This window comes from Alligator mississippiensis, chromosome 2, assembly GCF_030867095.1.
Source record: "Alligator mississippiensis isolate rAllMis1 chromosome 2, rAllMis1, whole genome shotgun sequence".
Classification (NCBI taxonomy): Eukaryota; Metazoa; Chordata; order Crocodylia; family Alligatoridae; genus Alligator; species Alligator mississippiensis.
This window is the reverse complement of record NC_081825.1, coordinates 247,952,435-247,975,179: the sequence shown is the minus strand read 5'-3', so window position 1 is coordinate 247,975,179 and position 22,745 is coordinate 247,952,435. Positions and strand designations below refer to the sequence as shown.

General features: G+C 40.9%; 1 protein-coding gene across 1 annotated transcript in view; it reads right to left on the bottom strand.

Annotated features, from left to right (window-relative positions):
- Window positions 1-227: 227 nt before the first annotated feature.
- AQR (aquarius intron-binding spliceosomal factor) overlaps window positions 228-22,745 on the bottom strand; it is a 92,126-nt gene continuing 69,608 nt past the window's right edge. The window contains exons 29-35 of the mRNA XM_006273981.4: window positions 19,791-19,978; window positions 15,524-15,695; window positions 14,754-14,924; window positions 12,989-13,074; window positions 12,037-12,211; window positions 9,584-9,697; window positions 228-4,346 (exon numbers count right to left, since the gene is read on the bottom strand). Of these exons, the coding sequence (XP_006274043.1) occupies window positions 4,104-4,346; window positions 9,584-9,697; window positions 12,037-12,211; window positions 12,989-13,074; window positions 14,754-14,924; window positions 15,524-15,695; window positions 19,791-19,978 (1,149 nt within the window). The 3' untranslated portion in view covers window positions 228-4,103. The remainder of the gene's footprint in view (window positions 4,347-9,583; window positions 9,698-12,036; window positions 12,212-12,988; window positions 13,075-14,753; window positions 14,925-15,523; window positions 15,696-19,790; window positions 19,979-22,745) is intronic.

Below are 22,745 nucleotides of genomic sequence, written 5' to 3'. Positions count from 1 at the left end.
ACAGAGACTGAGGAACAGGGGGAGGGAGAAGGGGCAGAGGCTGTGGAGAGCTGGAAGTGGATGGTGGCGGGGAGAACATCTGACCCCCCCCCCTCCTCCTCCCCGGCCGCTGCTTTCCCTGCTGCAGCAGTGCGGGGGTGGGAGGGGAGGTGTTAGGATTCAAGACAACTCTTCGTAGATTGTAGACCTGGAAAAATATAACACAATTATACATTTTTCATACAGAGTACCTAATTACTGAGTCGTTTTATATTCAAGGTAATCTTATATTCATGCTAACACAGCATATACAAAATATTCAAAGCAATCTTACAAGCATTTTGGAGTAGTAAAAATAAATAATTTTACATATCGTATTTTCTTTCCTACAGCACACTCTCTAATAAGAGACACACCTTATGTTTGAAAGGCAGAATGAAGAAGAACCCGGTTGCCTTCTATGATAAGATAACTGGTTCTCTGTGGATGCGGGAAAAGCAGTAGACATAATATACTTTGACTTTAGCAAGACAAGGTTCTTCGGGTGAATCTGATATCTTTTATTAGAACAACTTAAATAGTTGGAACAAAATTTCTTAGCAAGCTTTCAGGTTTAAAAACCCTTTGTCAGGCTGAGGAAGCAGCTGCAGCTGGTGTGTGCTCTTCCTGGATGGAATGAATAGTAAAGAAGCCAGGGGCTGGTCTGCATGCAAGAAAGGCAGTCAGTGAAGATTTAAACTGAAGAGTCAGTGGGTGAGAGACAGGTTGGGGGGCAGAGGGAAGGAGAAGAGGGATGAATGTAGCCGGTAAATAGTGAAGAGGTACCTGGGGAGTCCGATGTTAGGCAGGTTATAATGTCTCAATGATAAAAAAAAAAAAGCACACATTTCCAAACACTGGTACATGCAACAAACCAGTTCTCCCTAAATATCTGAAAACTCAGATTCCTCCTTACCTTTCTGGAATATGAAATCAGATGCATTCCTCCAACCATATGTTGTATAAGTTAAGCTAAGTGGGTCACTAATGTTTAACGTGGAAAGGAGTGCTTGCGGGACAGTCACCCACGGTGCGCCACCCTTACTGAAATACTGCAGTAAAGTTTTGCTTGAAGCTTTTGCTACTAATAATAAGGCCTAGGGCCAAAAGTTGCATATAAACTGATTTAAATGACCAGAAACTGGTTAAACCTGTAACAGAACTCAGAAGCTCAGTACACATAAACCAGTTCCAAAATGGCTGGAACTGGTTTAAGATAAACCTGGTTGAATGTAGTATCAGACTTAAATGATTTGGGTCAAACAGGTTTATGAAACTTCTGTCCCAGATCCCTTCTTGGTTCAAATTAAATCATAGTCCTCCAGCATCTCAGCATGCTTTGTAGTCCTGGGCTGGGCTATCTGCTCCAGAGAGCAGGGCTGGCCCCACCCCTCTACTCCCTAGCTGGAGCAGTGAGGGCTGGCTGACAAGGGAAGCGGGGAGGCGAGGGTGGGCAAGCCCAGCTAGGGTTGCAGCCCAGAGTGCGGGGGGGGGGAGGCGAAAGGCGTGACTGCCTGGCTCGGGTCTGGCTCAATGCTGGCTGCAACTGTGGACTACAAATCCCAGAAGTACCTGGGTGCAGCAAGAGGAAGCGATAAGAAACCCTGCTGTCCTGTTACTATGATTTTGGACTGTAAATCCCAGAGACCTTGGGGGTAGCAGGGTTTTTCCCTGTCTGTACTTAGCCAAGTAAACTGTGTCTTCCTTCCAAATGGCAATTTTTATCATAACTTCTCTCCTTTTAGGAACAAATCTTTGCCCATACTCTATGGGTCTAAGAGGGCTTTAGACATATCTGAATCAGTGGAAATTCCTCTCCAAGGGTTTGAGGCAGGATTCCTGGAAACTATGGAAAAAAAGTCTGTTCACAAAGCAAAGCTCAACTCAGTCTCAGTATGTAAAAGCATGCATTATAGAAGAGATAATACTATCAGTAGATTTGAAGCTAGATAGTTTCATCAACCACTCAGCATTATCTTCCAATTCTTTTTGTTGTTTTAATACTTCTCTAGTTCCTTTATGCCAATGGTTCTCACTCCTTTTGGACTTCAGGCATCCCTCACTGGACACAAGGCCCTCTTCTATAACTTGTGAATGTAGTAATACCCAGTTTCAAAAATGAATTTTTAGATTACGGTGCTTACTTTCTTGCAGAGGGGCCTGGCAGTGGGGATAATTCAGGTAGGGGCAAGCCTGAGCCTGTACTTACCTACTTAGTTTTTCATCTGTTTATCTCCTAACATCTCACTTATCTCTTCACACCTCAGGATACCCGTCAAAAGATCTGGTGGTGCCCTAGGGTGCCCTAACCCCCTGCTTGAGAATCAGGTATGCACAGTATTGCATGAGAGGAATTCCTGATTCCATATTCAACCACTCAGTTTAAAAAACCCCTCAAGATTTCTTTCCTGGCTTTCTTAATTGCAAACAAATACTTTTATATGCTCCTGCTTCAGAACATTTTTTTTTTAATTAAGGGAATCAGTATAAATGATTGTTAGGCACTCAAATATTTATAGAAAACATCTTGGAAGATGGCATCCCTCAACTTATCTAGTCACATATTGCCTGATGGCCGATTAAACATATGATGTTTCACAAGCTAGTGTGTATGTATATATTCAGTTCTGTACTGCTTGTACCTCCGGTGGCAGCCAAGGTTGAAAATAACCTTTACATTTTCTTTCTTGCATAGACAGTGAATGGACAGAGCCCCCTTGAGTAAGTAATCTTTGGTACAATTCACAGCTCAGCAGTCAAGTGATAAACAGCTTAGAAAAAGACTGCAATATCAGAATTAAATATTGCAATACATGAGAGAGCTTTCCCAAATTGGGGAAGGGGGTTGATTTTTATGAAGAAAAGACAGGGTCTCACCCAACCTCCAATTAAGTGGCATTTGTGTATTGAAGGTGGGGGTGAGTTCAAGTATTATTTCAACTGTTTCTCTATATTTTGGTTGTTGAGTTAGTACACACATGGAGAAATGAAGAAATAGATCACAGAAAATGCATATATTTTAAGCTTCATTAATATGAATGATTCTCTTCTCTCTATTTTTTGAGGAAATCTTGCTGGCAGCTTCACAAGTTTAGCGTTTTATTTGTCTTTTGCCAACAAAGAAAAAGAAGGATGGTTTTGTTGCTGTTGTTTTGTTTGAAGATCTTCTGGAAAGAATGTAGATATCACTGATTTTTTTGCCAAGTTAGCAGATGCTGACGATGAATCAGAGGAAAACTTTTTACTCACTGGGAGTTTTTGAAGGATGTGCATTTGGAACATACCTCAGAAAACCTACTTGAACATGATGGTGCTAAAGACCATTTTCATGGAAACTACTCTCACCTTCACACTTGATCTTATTTGCCATGGGCAATTAACCTCTTATAAAAATGAAAGCTTTTTTAATTGCAAAATACTATCAGTTTGCAAAGTTCACTATTGCAAAGCTGCATATTTTTTTGCTGAAATATTAAAAACAGCAGACGGCAAAAATGAAAAAGCACAGCCTACATGTGAGTGCGTTATACTGCTCTTTAAAGACCTAATTCAGTAATGCACTCAAAGAATGCAAAAGTCCCCCTGAAATCACTAAATTTGGACTTAAATTTGGTATATGTAGTTACCTTGCTGAATAGTACTTGAAAAGCTTGAAATACCAATTCTAGGTAGCAGCACAGCAACATTTAATAACAGAAACTCCTCAATGCAAGTGCGCCATCAGTACTGAAGCACAAAAGTTTGATTAATGACTCAGTGAATAAGAGACCAATGACAAATGAAAAATATTATGATAGAAATATTCAAAACCAGAATAAAAACATCTCCTGCAAACAAATTGTGAGGAAACACTTGCCATTTAACATGATTAAATACGCTACAAAACACTGATACTGACCCAAAATCAGTACCCATTACTATTTAAAACTATATACCAATCTTTTTTTTTCACGGAAGTACTCAGTGAGTAATATGCAGAACAGGTCATATTACACAGCCTACCATTAACAGAAGTCCATGTTAAAAAGTGATTTTATTTTCAGTCTCTTCCAGTTTGTACACCCAAGATGAACTAAGGGTACAGCTCACTTTTCAGTCTCAGACTCAGCTTCACTGTCTTCACTGTCACTATCTCTTCCTGGATGTTCTGGCATTTTCCGATGCTCTTCATCTGCCACTTTCAGTCCCTCGTCCTTTGTCATCTCTCCCTCTTCCTTAGCTTCCTTTTCAGTCTCCATTTGTGTGCTTTGCGTTTCAATTGCCATTTCAGTATCCTGACTTTGAACTGTTTCATTTTCTTCAACCATGGCTGGTGGGGGCAATAAATGCTGCAAAAAGAGAGAAAAGATTCCTCAGTGTGTACAAAAACCTAACACTCGAATATCAATTTCTATTTTAACTCTAATTGCTCACCTTAGCAACAAATATCAATGAATCAACATACATACACAAGTACTTACTGTTTTTTTAAAACAAAAACTGCAAGCAATTAATGCAATTCATAGAAATGTGAATAAAGAAAATGAGTTTCCCCTCATATACCCGTCATGTTTTCTCCACAAACTACATCCTATGAAAGAACGGCTACAATTTAACACTTCAAAAATAAGTAAATTAAGGGTAATAAAATTAACATACATTCCTGCTGGCATATTACTGTGCTGAGAATATAAAATATACAGTCCATTTACAACCTCTTGTGCAGATATCTCCAATCACCAGACACACTGTAGGTCTCCTACAGTGATTCTTATCCAGCATCAAGAGGAGCAGTAGTAATTGCTCTACAGACACTAGACAGACAGAATATAACACTACAGGGAACTGAAAAGGAATTCCAAGTGCTGGACAATTCAAAACTGAGCAGCAATGCTTACGTTTCTTGTGGTTTGGTATGATTTGTTTGATACTTTAAAAAAAATTCTGTAAACTGTTTTAATGAATAAAAAATTCAGCTAAAGCTCCAAAAGAGGTAATTGTTCAGATTATTTGCCAAAAGGGAGTCTCCTTTCACAATGTAAATTAAATAGTTAATTACAGCAAAATCCTGTCTTCAATTAGCCAACATTGCTTTTTACATGTTTCTGACAATCACAGACACTACTACCTAGTTATTAGATTAACTGTAGAGGTAAAAATGCTTTTAAAAGCTCTAAAATTATTGTATGAGTCTCTGCTATATGATCAACAGTACTCTTCTGAATACAAATTGTGGAAACCTGAAAAAGCTGCATTATTCAAAACTAAAGATGCTTTTGCCTTTGCTAAGGACACACATCTCGATATGTGATCCATTTCTTCTGTAATACAGCTGGTCCCATTTTGCACTGTATGGTTTCCGTCATTTTGGTAAGAATTATTAAAAATGAAAAATTATACTGAATAGGATTCTGGAAAATGTTTTATGAAGCCTGTACATTTGAATTTTTCACTTTACTTTATTGTCTGCTGCAGGGAGAACATGACTCACTGTTTCAGCAGGGAACTAGTTGCAGTTGCACTACTAATTTTAGCTAATTAGTTCAGCAGTTGCACTACTAATTTTAGCTAACAGTGACTGAATTTTAGAAGCTAGAAAGAATACTTGAGTACCAGCAAAACTTTTGGAGCCAGATGCAAATGAAAACTTAGGTGCCTGAAGGGACACTTCAATGAGATTAGATGTGTAAGGGAAGTGGGAGCCCTGAAACCCCCCTGATAAACTGCAATGCAGTTTTTAAAACTGAAGGCACTGTAAAATATACTGCATATACTTTTGAGCACGTGCATACAGCCCACAGGCTGGATCCAGCTAGAGCTGCTTTATCTAGCCCAACTGGGCTACTGGCAAGCAACCAGAAGTAGAGGGACATGGCTAGTAGGCCTGTGCAAATAGGAAAGTATTTGATTCGGATTCGGCCAATTTGGAGGACACTGATTTGATTCGGAGATTCAGACTGCTGTCCTGAATTGATTCGGCCAAATCAGCTTTGGAAGATTTGGTGCCGATTTGGTGATTCAGATCAGCTGGGGAGAGCCAGGCACAGCTGGGTGGCTACAGGTTCTCCTGCAGCTCCTCCAACTGTGCTTCTCTCTCCCCGGGTGAGGGCAGCCGCAGCAGAAGCCCCCGTGGCTGTTCTGACCGGCCCCACCCCCGAAGAGTTGGGGGAATGATCAGAGAGCTCTGGCTGACAGGTGGAGCAGCCCCAGCTCCCAGACAGCGCCTGGCTGGGCAAGTGGCAGCCCCAATCCCTCCTCCCTCAACCTCAACAGGCTTACCAGGTGGAGGCAGCTGTCAGCTGCCTGTTTAATCTATGGCCGAATCTCTGAATTGGCCAAATCTTTTTCCAAATCTTTTCCGAATTGATTCGAATGCTCCAAATCGGTCCGAATCACCTCTGTATTGAATCAGCTACTGAAGCTTTGCACAGCCCTAATGGCTAGAGAAAGCAGCCTGGTGCAGAATCTGGGATCTTTGGGCCCTGCTGGACATGCCCATTAGTGGCAAGAGGATGAGTGAGGGCTGACACATGCCAAGTAACGTTCCAGCTGTTTCAACTGTCACCACTGCCAAACTCCTAAACTCCTTGGCTGCTGGCTCTGCTGCCGCCCATGCTGGAGCCTCTGTGCAAGAGCTGGAGATCTGACTGCATGCCTCAGGCTGGAACCACGCCATGCCCCAGGTTGGATCCAGCCCACAAGGAGCCTCGAGGTCCAAATCTGGTCCAAGGCATGAGCTGAGTTTGATATTCCTGAACTACAGTATCTAGTTCATACCTAAATTTAAATGTGAACCAGAAACCATCCATTCCTTCACCCAAGTCTCCTTAGGAGTTCAATCTGGTAACTTTGTTGGAGCACACATCTAAGAGGTACCAACAGAACCGTGTTCCTCACACAATGCAGCAGTGGTCATTTTAATGCACAGATAGAAGATGCAGAGATGTTCTTCACCCTTATAATATGGGTCTAGTGATTAGAGCACTTGCGACCTATGATCACTTCACTCCCCTGCATGAACTTAACCACCAGGCTACAGACTATACTAGATGGGAGCACTGTCCATTCTTTCTTTTGAATAATTCAAGATTCACTTATTCTGAGTGATATCAAGAAGTTGTGACGATGACTCAGAAGTTGGGTCAATGGTTCTCTATTGGGGTGCCTTTTTCTGCAGTCCTTCCTAATCAAACCTTGAAGACTTCTCTCAGAAAGCAGCATGCAGCAGAGATGGAACTGCCTCATGTGCTCCTGTGTCTGGGAGAAGTGTGGAGGGTTGGACCATGAAAGACTGTGGCAAGAGTGAGTGCTCCCTGCCTTTTTGATGTTTATCAGATAACCCTAACACACATAGGAGCATTCACTTGTGCCCAATAGCATAACCAGGGGTGGAATGGGGGGCACAGGTCCTAGGTGACAATTTAAAGAGGGTACCAGAATGGCCCTCCATCTTTGCCATGGTAGAAACAGCCCAGCACCACCCTACCAAAGGAGCTGGATGCAGAGACACCTGCAACAGATAAGACAATCCTCTTCCCCCATTCTCCCTTCAGGCAGAGAGGAGTTTTGCCCAGGACAAGAAAATTATTAGGGCTCCTGCCCTAGCCCTTCCCTGTCTGGCTCCTTATGAGGCACACAGGGCAGTTCCACTTGGCCACATGCGTGGCAAGAGCACTATTTGAGAACCACTCTATTTGAGTCAGCACAACAGTGGTTCTAAACCGGGGTTCCACCAAATTAAAAATGGTTAGACCTTTGCAAGTCTGAACCTACAGAAGCTGAGAACCATTGAGTTACAGCACTCAGCTCAATGCGTGCAGTCCTGAATTTCTGGTCCTTGTTCCCAGAATTGGTTTATAGCCTTGTTTTATAATCAAGAATAGGTATGGCTTGGTGGTTACAGGGATTTGAGTTTGGTGACAGGAAATCTGAGTTTTACCTCATTCAGAGAATGGTACTAATTGAACCTGAGTTTTCCAAACTGCCAGAAAAGTGCTAGCCTACTACACAGGAAGGAAGGGCAACACCAACATGTCCACTGGCCTCATTTTTAAAATAAGGGGTGAACCTTGGACAATTCTTTGAAAGAATGATTGTAGGCACCTTCCCTCAGGAGATTATTATTACTGACTCTATGTTGCTCTCTTGCGGAAAACAAGTATGTTTGCAAATATTAATAGCTATCACTGCTGTGGTAGGTGCAAATCAATTGCATCCTTTGACCTAAGTATATTTACCCTTAAACTATTTTCTGTAAATGCTGAACTAGCCAAAATGTGGAACTGCTGAACTATGTCATCAGCAAGACTAATGGCCTACAGGGTTAATGTAGTTAAGGCACACCTGTCTTAGCTAACAACACACTAAAGAAGGATATGGTTAGCATCACATCTGACAACTACCTTTGACTCCTCAGCCTGAATTACCTGGTACCTATTTACAGCTGGGCCATCTAAAAGCAGGCTTTGGAACAGGGTGTGAACTCAAGTCTGGAGCTATAGTGAAATACCTTAACTGCTTTGCTAACACTTCCTATAGAGTAAAGAAGAGGCTATGTAAACAACCACACAATTTGTTGGGTGGTAAGAAACAGCCAGCCAGATAAGTGATCTGTCCTGAAGTGAGTTATGCTAATGTCAAAGAAACAGGATGATCCTTATAGCACATAATGCATATATTCTAGTTCCTAGAACACAGCTGCATTCTTTTTAAGAACTTTAGTTCTTAGTCTGTATAGTGAGATTCTTAATATAATTATATTCTTCCCCCATATACTGTATGCAAAACTTTTAAAAATAACTCTTGCACTAAAAGGCACCACCAATCAGAAATTGATCCATTTCTTTAGTCCATCTACAGCAGCAATTCTCAACCAGGTGCTGTGGCACAACAAGGCATCCTTTTAAGGGTGCCACATAATATTAGCACTGTTAGGAGCGCCAACACATATACATGATTCAGAAGATAAACCTACAGATTTCAAATATAAATCCAGTGTCAAAAACTTTCTGACTTGATGTGGTTTAAGTTCTTGTTGACAGAAGGATTGCCCTATTTTTCCATAGGAAAAAAGGAAAAAAAATTGAGCAAAAGCCAAAAGCTGGCATTTTCTAAAAGGTTCTTTGAGCCTAACAAGGTGTTTTGAGTATAAAAACATTAAGAACCACTCATCTACAGTAACAAATTTCCAGCTGGGCTACCCTAGCGATTGCTGCATTAGCAATTCATTCTTGTACTTTAAGATATCAGAATAATGTAATCATTTTTTTTTGCAAGTCCTCTCTCCCTTCCAAGTAACTCTTTCAGCAAACAAATGTGAAATATTTATGTTCTTTCTATTAATGACAGACATTTGTTAACAATGGAATGCTGAGGGCTTCAGTGAAAGGTGGTTTTCCTAATTAAAAAGAACACACATTTTTCCTGTCACCTAAAAAGCTACACAGACTTTGGAAACAACTCCAAGCTTAGAGGAGAACAGTCAAATTTTAGGTCTACCCATCCCAATAGCAGCCCTTGGATGAGTCATTTTTTTAAATGAATTACATTTTAAATGCATGCTTTCCAAAGGTTACAAGTGCCTTACCTGCCGGTAGTGGCGTGTACTCTGTATCATGTGCATATACATATTGTACACAAAGTTAGCCATCTGAGGCATGTTCTTTATTACATGGATTTGGTGAGGAGGCCTTTCTCCATTCTAGAGGAAAAAATTGCAACAGTTAACATTCAGAATGTAAGTAATACAAGAGATCTTCAAAAAGTATTTTTCAATATTAGGGAAGATGTCAAAAAGCCTAAAAGAGAAGTTAAGTATTTAAAAACACAATAGTGGACAAGGAAGGGGACTGAAAGCTGTATCAACAAAATGACTTCAGTATCCTGGCTGGACAATTTCAACAGGAAGGCCTGAGAGACCACAGTGCATTATAGCCTATAACAGTGTTTATATTCAATGGTGCAAGGTGGGAAATATAATTTTCAGTCCTGTTGAGGAGGAATATGAACCATGCTTCTCACGTGCAGCTCCACCATCGCTCAAACTCTTCAGGAGGACTACTTGCTCAAGCAGTAGGTCAGCATAGGCTAGTTGGCTTTCCCTGGCCACAGTGAAGAGCTATCATTGAGGCAGCTTCCCATTTAGCATGCTACCTGTTAGGAGTTCTGTTCTGAGGTGACGAACACTCCTCATCAACTGTATACAGACTTATTTTAAGGCTCCTAAAAGCTAGGTTTTGCAAAATTCAATGTCTCAGTGCTTAAAGTCTCTTTTGGATCTAGTCCTAAGTTCGTCTGCAGAGCAGCAGTTCTTAAGATACATAACAGAAGGTTATGTTTACATCTCAAGACGAAAGTACCACAAGTAAATAGGCAAAAAGGCCTATTAAAAGGTTTGCTTTATTAAACACTTTGAAGTGGTCATACTGCTATAAATATGAACAGTCCTCTTGCTAAGCAGCATCAACTGCTTCAACTAAATTAGGGTAGCATTATTCATCTAATGATCTGGAAGAATCATCTGCTTGTGCTCTTGATGAAAATACACCAAAGAAACTGTCATTTTTAAAAAGAGCAATATTATCATAATCTGGAGGACGGTTAGAATTCTGATGTTATGTATGAACTAATTCTTTACCTATAATTCCAAGAAAACATTTCCATTAAATGCATATCAATGCAATACATATTGATACAATCACACAAATAATTGAACATGTGAGAAACACTTAAGAAAAGATTAGAATACACCAAACCATCAGTTATACTGTCTAATATTAAGTTACATTTCTTTTATGAAGGGCCATTTATTTTAGAAAATGTATAGATATTTTTTTCCTGTTTACAGCAGGAAAAATGTGCCTATGCTATGCTTGCTATGTTTAATGTAAAATAACAGAACTTAAGGTACAACTGAACTCAGCTTTGCTAATACATGTAAGTCAGCAAAGAGATTCAGTTGATGATGATGGGGTAACATGGTAAATGCTGGTGCCTTAGGAGGCTGGCAGGTGTTCACTTACTAGCATGATCAAATCCAATCCCCAATCCCAACAATCATGCCTCCTGCCATGCCATACGTGCATGGTAGGAGGTGCAACTGTTGAGATCAGAGATTAGGTACAAACTGCATCATTGCCAGTAGGGAGTCCAGAGCACAGATTTATAAGTGCTAGATGGGGGATGTGAGGGAAGGAGTTGCTTGATTCCCCCTGCCTGGCTGCTGCAAACCCACCTGGCAACCACCTGGGCTACACGTGCATTTTTAGATATCTCAGCACACAGGGACCCTGGGATCAGGGAGCCTCTTCCTGATCTCAGAATCCCAGCATGCTGGGACCTTTAAAAACCATGTGTGAAGCTGGGCTGCACACATGCGTTAACCCACATCCCAACACATGAGGACCCCAGGGTTCCTGATCCTGGGGTCCCCATGCACCCACATCTGCAGGGCAAGGTGATCAACCTGCGGGTTCACAGGGTGTCTCCAGGACTCCCCGTAACGTGAAATTTTGACGAGCCTTGCCCAGAGGGGCTGCAAGGCAAAGCAGGGAAGAAAGCTGGGTGCTAGGGTTTGCCTCTTGGCTCCCCCTGCTAGGGAACCTTGCAACCTGCTCCCCTCACATCTCATTTTTTGCATTGGGACTGGGGTTGTTCCAGTCCTGATGCTAACCTCCATGCCCATGCTGATGCTGTCATCGGCTGATTGTTAGCACTGGCATGGGGGGATGGCGTGTTCAATTTATGGTACTATGCAAATGAGCCACAAAGATGTTCCATATAGTTTATGGAATTTCTTTGTAGCCAGTTTGCTGCTTTACAGTGCCATAAAATCAGCTGCATGTGTAGCACTATTACTATTTAGGGCACCTTAATTGTACACATTAATTGTACTACAAATGTAACGTGCTGGGGCAGTAGATACAATTATCCAAGCAACATTTAACTGTAATACTAAGAAAGCGTTGCAGTTTCACTGCTTACCATGTACTCAATGAGTAAACTGGACAGTATAGTAAAGTTTAGGATAGATGTTCCTACCTGTCTGGCTGTTGGGAAATATTCTGTAGGAACTATATGTAGATGAAGTGGTCGAGCTGTGAGTTGACTGAAAGCTGGTGTTAGCTCAAAGCAGTTCTGGAACAGAGATACTCTTGCAAAGATATAAAGCCCAAGCCTGGCTCTTGACATGGCAACAACTAGACGTCGGACATCCCTTTAAGAAACAATGATATCAAATAGTCATGGTCTTCTCACTACCTATGGTGCTTTACTTCACCCAAAAACATATCCATAAAACATTTATTGTGCAACAACACATAATTAAACAGCATATATGGCATGAGGAAATCTGCAGATGAAAGGGACTCTCCCTGGAAGTTTCTTCCAACTACTCAATTATAACTGAAGCTTTGTTATATTTTTTTCCTAGACTTTTGAACTAACACTCCACATTAAAAACTCACATGCTATAGACAGTATTTCTATATCCCTGAGTTTGATGGACAAAGCTTAATCAATAGATTAACGTTTGACAACTGATGACAAACAGCTCTCTTACCCTCAAAAGAGGGAGGGCAGAAATTCTAAATTTTAACATATCAGAAAGTTAACTACGAATAGGCCAAATTCCTGCTCCCAAAATTCACTTGCATGAACCTTTTCTCACAAGACTATTTCAAGCCTTTGTTTGAACTTGTATTACATTCCTAGCTATTTTAATAGGGTAAAACTAAGTTCATCCCAACTAAGGCAATACAAGCTAATTATAGTGTTTAGATAAGACCCAAATTTGAAGGGCAAAGTGGTTGTGAAGTGGGTACCTGATGGCCATACACGGAATCAACTTTGAGATTCTTTCAGTGAGTGACACTAAATATTATTAAAATGTATATGTACTTGTAATGTTTACAGCTGTACACTCTCTTCCTTTAAAAACAATCAAAGTAAAATACGTGTTTTAATTTATTTGCAAGAATATCTTTCTACATACCTCAGATGGCCAACAGCTTTTGTTCGCACCAGCGAAAGAAGGATATAATCATTTTGTTGACCTTGAAATCTGTCTACAGTTGTCACCTAAAAGGTATAAAGTAGTAAATCTAATTTACCTTGTGAACCTTCCAAAAAACCGTCTAAATAAAATATTTTAAGAATAATTTAGAATTTAGTAAATGAAAACCTTCTGCTGAGAGAAGCCAGTTTATATAGCAGTTTATGCTAAAGCTTGATTAACTGGTAGAGAAGATAAAAGTATGTTATCTGTTATGGTCTATTTCTAACCAGTGCCTAAAAATTATCAATCCTTTTGGCCTTGGCCTATGATAGGTATACAACTCCTCACTTCAATGAATACAGTGGTTTTAAAACAGACCATAAAATTCCTCACTACTTTTTTATGATTTTGTTCTAATGGCTGGCTGACAGGTGCCTTTGATCCAGAGATGAACTGAAAGATAAGCATTTTTCATGGATGTCATTTTAATATGATGGAAATCTCATTCTAAGGGAAGGATAAAAGAAATCAGGGTAATGAGGTTCAACTATTCTGGTGTTTACCATGTCAGCAAAAGCCAACCTCTTTAATATTTCAGGTTAAAACTGTTCATTCACATTTCATACTCTGCCTTTTAGACTGCATTAACCATTTTCCTTGTAGTTCTGAAACCTTGTCTCTTAGTTACTCCTCCCAGGTAAAGTGTCTTATAGCAGATCAAATCTAACTGTGCACAAATAATTGTTAAACAATGACTCTCCAACATCCACATCTAGCTTACTGCTTAAGATTAAGCTAAGGGTCACCGCATCCCTTCTAGGCAGAGAACAGCCCAATCTTTTGTTTATAGTATCAAAAATCATCTCTGATCTGAATCTGTAACCTCCACTCAACCAGTTAATAATATAACCAGGAGATTCAAAGCCCATCAGTTCAATTCAAATATAACACAAGCCTTCGTCTGTCTGTCCGTAACGCTTTATTCACACTCTGATTGGTCACCTTGGCAGCCAATCACAATGCTGACTGAAACAATCAAATAAGAGTGCTCCAAGAGTGTTCTGGACAGGAGGCGGCGGTGGCAGCACAGTGGAGCACCACCATGACAGCAGGGATGGAGAGGGGGCGGGGGGGCGCAAGGTCAGCAGCAACACCTGCCCCTGCCCTGCTCCCTCGAGGCCAGCACCCTGTGCCGCTGCTGCCAAGGGGGACGGAGGGGCAAGCTTCCTCCTCACCCCAGCTCCTGGGAGGCGGGAGCACGGGGTGGTGGGTGACAGTGCTCTGACCCTGCCAGTTTCCCCCTCCCCTCATTCCTGATGGGCAATTGTCTAGTTTATGAAGTAAACTCATGGCCATTACTCATCATCCCACAATATATTGCTACAATTATTTTATATGATTCTTAGCTAGAATTTGTAACCAGATATTACACCCAATGGTCATCTTCACTCTCAAATGATCTTTTACTTGTAAGTATTGTTGGTACGTATCCACATCATTTAGTTCATCTTTCTCATACACCATGGAACTACGATATACTTCATCTACTTAAGGATCTAATACAAGCACACAGGATAAATAAAAAAAAGCAGAAGTATGAATGTCTTGTGAATAGTGTTCTCTCTGCAGAATCCAAGTGGATATGCCATACACTATCTTTAAACAGAAAAGTTTTTGTGCAGATATTGGTGAATTAATGCAGCAATATTGTTTTGTAATTTGATACGTTTCTAACACAGCAGAGAATGATTTTGAAAATTACCTTGTTTGGCCGGCCAATCATTGGGTTATTCCCACAACGCTGATTAATAACATCACGGATCAGATGCTTTTGTCCATTGTAAGTTGTCAGGATACTTATCTTGTCTGCGGGGTAACCAAGCAGGCACATGTACATAAAGAGTGCAACAACATACTCTGCCTCACCAAGATTCTGCAGTTAAAAAAAGGGGCATGTTAATGTGTTTCTGCCTTTGCAGTGAGTCACCCCACAGTCCACAGGCCATCAGTACATATACCAAGAGTAAGTAAACAATCCTCACATTAAAAAAAAAAGAGAACATACAGAAATTACGTGAAGAAGGTAAAGATCATAATAAGACTGTCTGTTTTAACACTGCAGCTTTCAAAAGCTACCATGAATAGACAGAGACAAGATGATAATGACTATCAGTTATATGTTTGCTCTTCATCTGCAATCAAGTACGCATTCAAAAAAGGTATACATTTTCTCTACCTTTGGGGATGCAAGCAAAAAAATCAAGGAAAATAATGGATCGGGGGAGAGATGCACCAAAACATTAGTATTATATATAAAATAATATAATTGTAAGCATGTAATTTTTGCTACTGACCAATCATAAGGAGCATTTATTAAAACTGAATTTCTCTATGAATACAGAATTATATTGTAATGCTCCAAATATTTAAATTATTTATCTTCAGTCACAAACATTTAATATTCTTTATTTTTTTCCATGCTTCAGATGACAATGTGAAGTATCTATTACTGCACCAAATCTCTTCTCTTACCTGATAGAAATAAGGATTGGGTTCAGACTCTCCCACTCCATTGAAATCTTCTACATTTATCAGCTGGAAATCGTACAGAAATCCTGCATTTGCTGTTCTGAACTCTGGAAGAAGCTGCACATGAGGCAGATTACCCAGATTCTTGTAGCGCCAGTTGTAGAGGTTACACAAACTTCCCAGAAAAACAAAAACACAGTTAAACAGACGCCTGAACATCTCCCTGACAAGTCAGATGAAAGAATATTTCTTATAAGTGACATATATGCGGGTCGGACTCGATGACTGGGGGTTGGACTCGATGATCTATTGAGGTCCCTTCCGACCCTAACATCTATGGATCTATAAAGCATATAAAGGCGTGACTTTTTATCCATAATTTTGCTAATGCTCTCCAACACAGTTCAAGGTCTTTGCTAGATTTTCCACAGTAGGAAAACAGGAGGAATTTGGCAAGACATTTGGAGGTTATGAATATCATCACACACAGCTGTAATCCAAGTTCCAATTCTCTCTTCTCTCAAGAAGAGTACAGATTATGGACATACCTTGCCAATACCCTCTAGCAGAGGACAAAGACCCAATGTTCCCAACAATGTTGGTAAACAATGAAGTCCTAATTTCAAGAGCTATTTAGGATCAGTTCCAAAAACGGATATATGTAGCTAAAGTGGATCTTAGGTAGAATTTAAGGGCCTATGCCCAAAAATACAGCACCCACCTGCTCAAGACAGCAGAGTCCATGGGCACCTAATTTTTCACTAGTATAGTTACTTGGGTTTCTCAAGTTCTACTATTCTGCAGGCCCAGAAGTGGAGCATTTCATCACCTCTCTGAGCTGAGCTGGGATTCTCAAACTGGGCACCCCTGTACTTAAGTCCCCTGAGGGAACTGATCAAGATGATGTGGTGAAGTGTGCCAAAAACTCACTGGGAATACTGAGTTCCACAAAAACACAGAAACCATGAACACCATTTAAAATCACTGCTTCCAGCAGAGGAGCAAGAGATGGTGCCTGCCTTTTATGAACGAAAGTGGCTAAACAAGAAATGGAGGGACCAGAGTTCAGTCCTCAACTCATTCTGATAGCAATTCGATTTCCCAGTGTGCCCTACTCATTAAGGTAGAGACTGGGCTGTCTCTATCCTGCACTAAACATCCGTGCTGTTGAAGCTGGGGCAATATGCAGCCAAGAAAGCAAGAGTCAGCAAGCCAAAGAGTGCCAAACAAGAGGGAGTATTTACTTTTACAGATTTACTCTGGGGTGGCTGATGCCCTTTCTACTCAACATGTTGCCAGGGATGCAATGAATGGGCTCTTGTCTCCTTTGCCATATCGGAAATTGAATATTCTGCTACAAAATTTGGTCCACCTGACTAAGCAGTATTTAGCTGCTTCAGGCCCAGGCATTAAAACGTATGAAAAATAAACATGTCTTAAAATTGATAGGCTCCACTAATGCCTATTTTAAACTACTAAAATGTTTTTCCCAATAGGCACTGAAGCTCTGAGTAGAAGTCTTACAGGCAAGGCACAGGACTGACGCTCAAGTGACTCGAGTTATTTTTCCATCTCTACCTGTTGGAAGAACAGAGATGAGTCACTTTTACCACCACACGCCAGTTTCTTATCTATAAATGGGGATAATGATTCTGATCAACAGGTGAACAGAGCAAGGTATTTTTAATAATATGGCAGAATAATTTCCTGTCAGGCATGGAAAAATGAATTGTGGGTCATGAGAGATTGAGGAATGAAGAATAGGCCCTTGTGTCTTCTAGCAGAGAATTTAGAGTAATCTCCCTGTCTAAGCACATTTATGAATTAATCAAACGCAAACAAAAGTTAGATGTCATTTGTCTGAATGAACAGAACTGCCATACTGGGTCAGACCACAGGTCTATTTAGCCCAGCATTCTGTATCTTTCAGTAGCCATAGTTTTCCTTAACCTCATTAATTTTTTTTCCCTTAACACTTTTGCATAGACCAACACCGAGGAACGCCAGGACAAAGCTATCAGAATCTATTGCCTTGGAAAAGGAGTCAGAGAAGTTCCTTAGATGACTAAGTAGAACTGAAGAGTTTAGATGCCAAGGTTCACAGAACAAGTCAAAACGATCCAGTGCCAGCAACCACAGAAGTCATCTGGTCTTCAAAATGCCCATAGGCATCTACAGGAGGGACTTTGAACATCCTCAGAAATAACTGAGAGAGAAGACCTTGGTGCACCACACCTAACCTCTGTTACCACTTCAACTGATGTTGGGAGGTACCTAAATTTGTGCAAGACCCTAGAGGGAACCCCTATGGTAAGCAGTAAAAAAAATGGTGCCTTAATTCACAAAAAAATGCTAGAATTCTTTTTCCTCTCATCTCTCAAATTCTCTTAGGAGATGCTTAGGAGCAGATGGCAACATTTAACTTCATTTATTATTTAGTTGTATTATATACTCAAACATTATAACTGGCATTTTTAAATCACCCTGACAGTATTTGTTGGCCATATGTTCAGAAGATAAATAGTCTGCAAACGTTTCAATTTCTCAACATGCTTCTGAAATGTAAAAATTAAATTTCTCTTTTATGTTGTTCATTCTTATTTTTTTGGAAAAAAATCATTGTAATTTTAAAAGCTTGTACCATTTAAAAATAGCAGTATTTTATAATGTGAAAATGAAATCAATAACTCACTTCACAGGAGTTGTCAAAAGGACATTTTACTTGTCCTATTTTTCCCTTACAAAATACACTGAAGAACAATCAACAAAAGTGTATGAACTTTACACAACAGCAACTATAAGCAAAACAGAACACTTGAATATGGGAGCCAACCCAAAAAATGTATGCACTTCAGCTATAATCACTGTGAAAATCTTTAGAGAAAGATACAGGACTAGATCCTCAGCTGGTGTAAAGTGTAAATTTACACCAGTTCATGATCTCACCCAAAATGCTTACTACCCTCAGGGTTTACTGTGCAGTAAGAGATATCTAGGGATTATCATAGAAAATCAGGGTTGGAAGGGACCTCAGGAGGCCATTTAGTCCAAACCCCAGTTGAGACAGAAGAGGGGAAAATCAGAGCTAGGTGTCCAAATTTGTGTGCATCTTGTGCACACATACATATATCCATGTCCATGTGTATAAAAATACAAAAAATATAAATAAATGAACCAAGTATATTTCTAGTGTAACATAACTGATTCCAGCAGATTTATACTATGTATCAAATTCAGTTATATATCTAGATGCTCAGAGTACTTTCCACTCCTTTTGTCCTACGTATTAGTTGCTTGCTTTTCCTTTGTTTATTAGTTTAGCTTCTGTCACTTTGGAGAGAGAGCTACATAAAGCAGGGTTTTTCCCTGTTTAATTTCTTCTGACCAAGTGCTTCACACATGGAAACCTAGATTCACTCTTTGATGAACACAGTGCACTTGGACAGTTGTGGCTGCAGAAGCAGATCCAAAGCTACTCATGTCCTATTCCATTAAAACCTAGAACCAGCACTTTGAATTGGACCTAAACAGAACAGCAACAAATTGCAGAGTATGGAGCACCATTTGTGATATTATTGTCTGTTGCTAGCTGCACTCGAACTGAGTTATGAGTTTAGAGCTGACCTTAACACAAATCAGTCAAAGAATTACAGTAGTCTGGAGCTGAAATAACATGGATCATAGCAGCTATTGGAAGTAAGAGTATTTGTTGCATGATAACAACATTTCTGAACAACCCTGAATGCTGCTTATACATATAAAAAATGTAATTTCCTGATATCTAAAGTAAGAAATAGAATTTAACAAAGGAAATAAATGTACACCCATCCTGCAAGAGTATACCTCCAGTAGCTGTTGTTATCTTTAAAGCAAGCACAGACAATCTGTGATATTTCCAGAAAGAAAAGCTGTTGCATTACATAAAATCTTTTTATAAAAAGATTTTTAAAAAATGTCATTCAAAACATTTTTAAACAAACAAAAAATTTCTCCCAAGTATTAGCACCCAGAACACTGGAACCTACACCATGTTACTGCACAAGAAACTCAAAAGTGAAATTGAACAGAAAAGGATAAAGGTTAAATTATCTGCAATCATTGTCTGAATTAAAAGGCATGCAAGAAGAAAGCAGACAGATGCATTAGATTTTTTTGCAAACTTACAAGTGTAATCATATACAGTGTCATTTTGAAGATCAAGGTTTTCAAAACTTAGTTTTTAATCTGATATATTTTCCATGATATGCCTACTCCCTTTTCTCCATCTTACCTTGCTCTTGCTCTTCCTTGAGCATCCAAGTCAACAGTTGGGACTCCCACCCGAACAAATCTTGTAAAAAGAGACTGTTCCATATTGGAGTATTTTTGAAAAGCCATGTTCTTAATGACAGGTGGCAACTGGTGATGGTCACCAATCATAATCCAACGCTTCAACCGGCTGAATCCATCTTGGGGGTTCTAACAAACAATTAAAAGATTACAGAATTAGATTTGTTACAATTTGATCCAGGGCTTCTAAATTATAGTAAAGTAAGGGTCAACTTGATTATTTTAAGCCCTAGCTTTATATTTATATTTACATGTAATTGTGTGGATTTGCAATCTTTATATAGGGTGTTAGCCTGGAGACAGCTCCTGCCTTTCTTATGTCTTCACTGCCCCAAAATGAGAGTTTAATACTTTACATTTAATTATTTACTTTTAAAGTTACCCGAGTATGATCCTAATTATTTACTGGAGATTTGAGGGTGATGAGAGAACTGGGTCATAAAGAACCAGGGCTAGGCTTATTATCCCTTTCCCTTGAAGGTCATTAGAAGATTCAAGAAGCTCTACCCAAGCCCCAGAGGAAAAAGCTACCTAGAGTGCAATCATTTCAAGGAAAACCACCCTTTACAAGTGAGCAAGAAAAAACATATGGGTAGAGGAAGACAAAAATATATGGAAGGTGAGGAAGAGGAGGAAGGGACGCAACTGAAAACATCTGTCGTTGCAGAAAACATGTATGTTCTTTTCATATTAACAGATGTACCACTGAAGAATTTTTTTTTAACAAAGACAATTTAAGTGTTGTGTACTATGCCACAACCAATTGTTCCCATTCCTACAAGTTACCCCAACTTCTATATTGTACACACCTATGTGCTGACCATGCCTGTTCTCAGCTTCACACCACATCCCAGCACTGTGTTCCTATGACATATAATGCATGCTCATTCCCAGATGTCACAGTGGTCTCAACACAGATGAGACTTATTTTAGAAAAAGGACAGAAACAGGGGGTATGGTAGTTGGATAATCTGGGGAGCAAAGCTGAAGCCTCCCAAGATCCATGACTGCACCAGTCTGACCCATTTCTTTCCTCCTAGTCCTCTTCTGTACTTCTCTACCTTTTCTTTTCATTCCCTAGAACAGAGGTTGGTAAACTTTTCAGGTTGTGGGCTGGAATGACATAGCTCAGCTCAGAAGAGAACAGGCTGATGAGTGGTAGGACTCAGCCACCATCACTACTCCCCATGAAGGCACAGGCAGCTCCTGTAACCACTGTTTCTGCTCATGGTGACACAGGAAGGGCAACTGACACCAAAATGTGTCACTGTTTCCGGTCACCAACAGCAACAGGGAGCACTGAATTTGGCAACGGCAGTAAGCAATGGCTGTAGCAGCAAGACGAGAGAGCATCCCTTGACACAAAGCAGGGAGGGCTGGGGTAACAGAAGACAGCTTGGATGCTGTGGAGCAGATCAGCAGCATGAAGTAGAGAAGGGGCCCCTCTCCCATGCATGCTGGGCGTGGCATGAGGGCCATAAGTTGCCTACACCTGACATAAATGACATGTAATTGGCACTACATAGGCCATTATATTCTTAAAAAGTAGAGGTGAACAGATATATTGGCTAGCTACCAGATCAGCACTGATAAAAGGAGAAATTATGTTATCAGCTACTGGCTTTTTTTGGATGTTGTAGCTGAAAATTACAGCCACGTGCCCAGAGCACCCAGGAGAGCACGGTCTGTCTGGTCCTTGTGCCCTGTTGCTGGCCTGAGCCCACAGCAGACTACAGGTCCCAGAGAGCAGTGGGAGGGGGAGGGGACGCCAGGAAGTGATCACAGCACTGTGCTAAGCAACAAACAGATCATTATCAGCTACTGCTGCCACCGCCATGGCAGCGCTGCATGTGCAGCAGGGGCCTGAGCACTGAGCCTGCGCACAGGCAGGTAAGGCACCGCCTAGCAGGGGACATTCCACTCCACCAGGCACTGGGCTGCAAAAGTGGCTCATCCCTGGTGGCCACAGGAGCTCAGCTGTATGGGGCCTGCCAGTGCTGAGGGGGTGGTGTGCTCTGGGGCTACAAACATGCCCAATGCCGCTGTCCACACGAGGATCTGCCTCGCCAACCCGGGACAGCAGCATGTACAGTGCAGGGAAACAGGCTGTGGTGGTGGCTGTGGGTAGGAGCTGTGGGCGAGGGGTTGATGTGAGTGGGAATAAGGCAGTCACTGCCTTCCCCCCATCAAGGGCCAGGACAGGCAGGGGGTGCGCACACGCGCATGTCGAATGCAAAACAAACAAAAAAGGGTTTAGGTTAGTAATTTAAAATGCCTTGCACTATTACTAAGTATCAGTTATCAGATCAGCATCAGCCAATACAGCTGGTTAATCATCAGCTATCAGTATCAGCCAAAAAAATCTTTATCAGTGCACCCCCACTGAAAACCCTCCATTGTTCTCTAACCCTGCCAGCGTGCAAAACTAATATAAATTACACTTGTGTGACTCATGGATTCATAGATGTTAGGGTCGGAAGGGACCTCAATAGATCATCGAGTCTGACCCCCTGCATAGGCAGGAAAGAGTGCTGGGTCTAGATGACCCCAGCTAGATGCTTATCTAACCTCCTCTTGAAGACCCCCAGGGTAGGGGAGAGCACCACCTCCCTTGGGAGCCCGTTCCAGACCTTGGCCACTCGAACTGTGAAGAACTTCTTCCTAATGTCCAGTCTAAATCTGCTCTCTGCTAGCTTGTGGCCATTATTTCTTGTAACCCCCAGGGGCGCCTTGGTGAGTAAAGCCTCACCAATTCCCTTCTGTGCCCCCATGATGAACTTATAGGCAGCCACAAGGTCGCCTCTCAAACTTCTCTTGCGCAGGCTGAAGAGGTCCAGGTGCCCTAGTCTCTCCTCATAGGGCTTGGCCTGCAAGCCCTTAACCATACGAGTGGCCC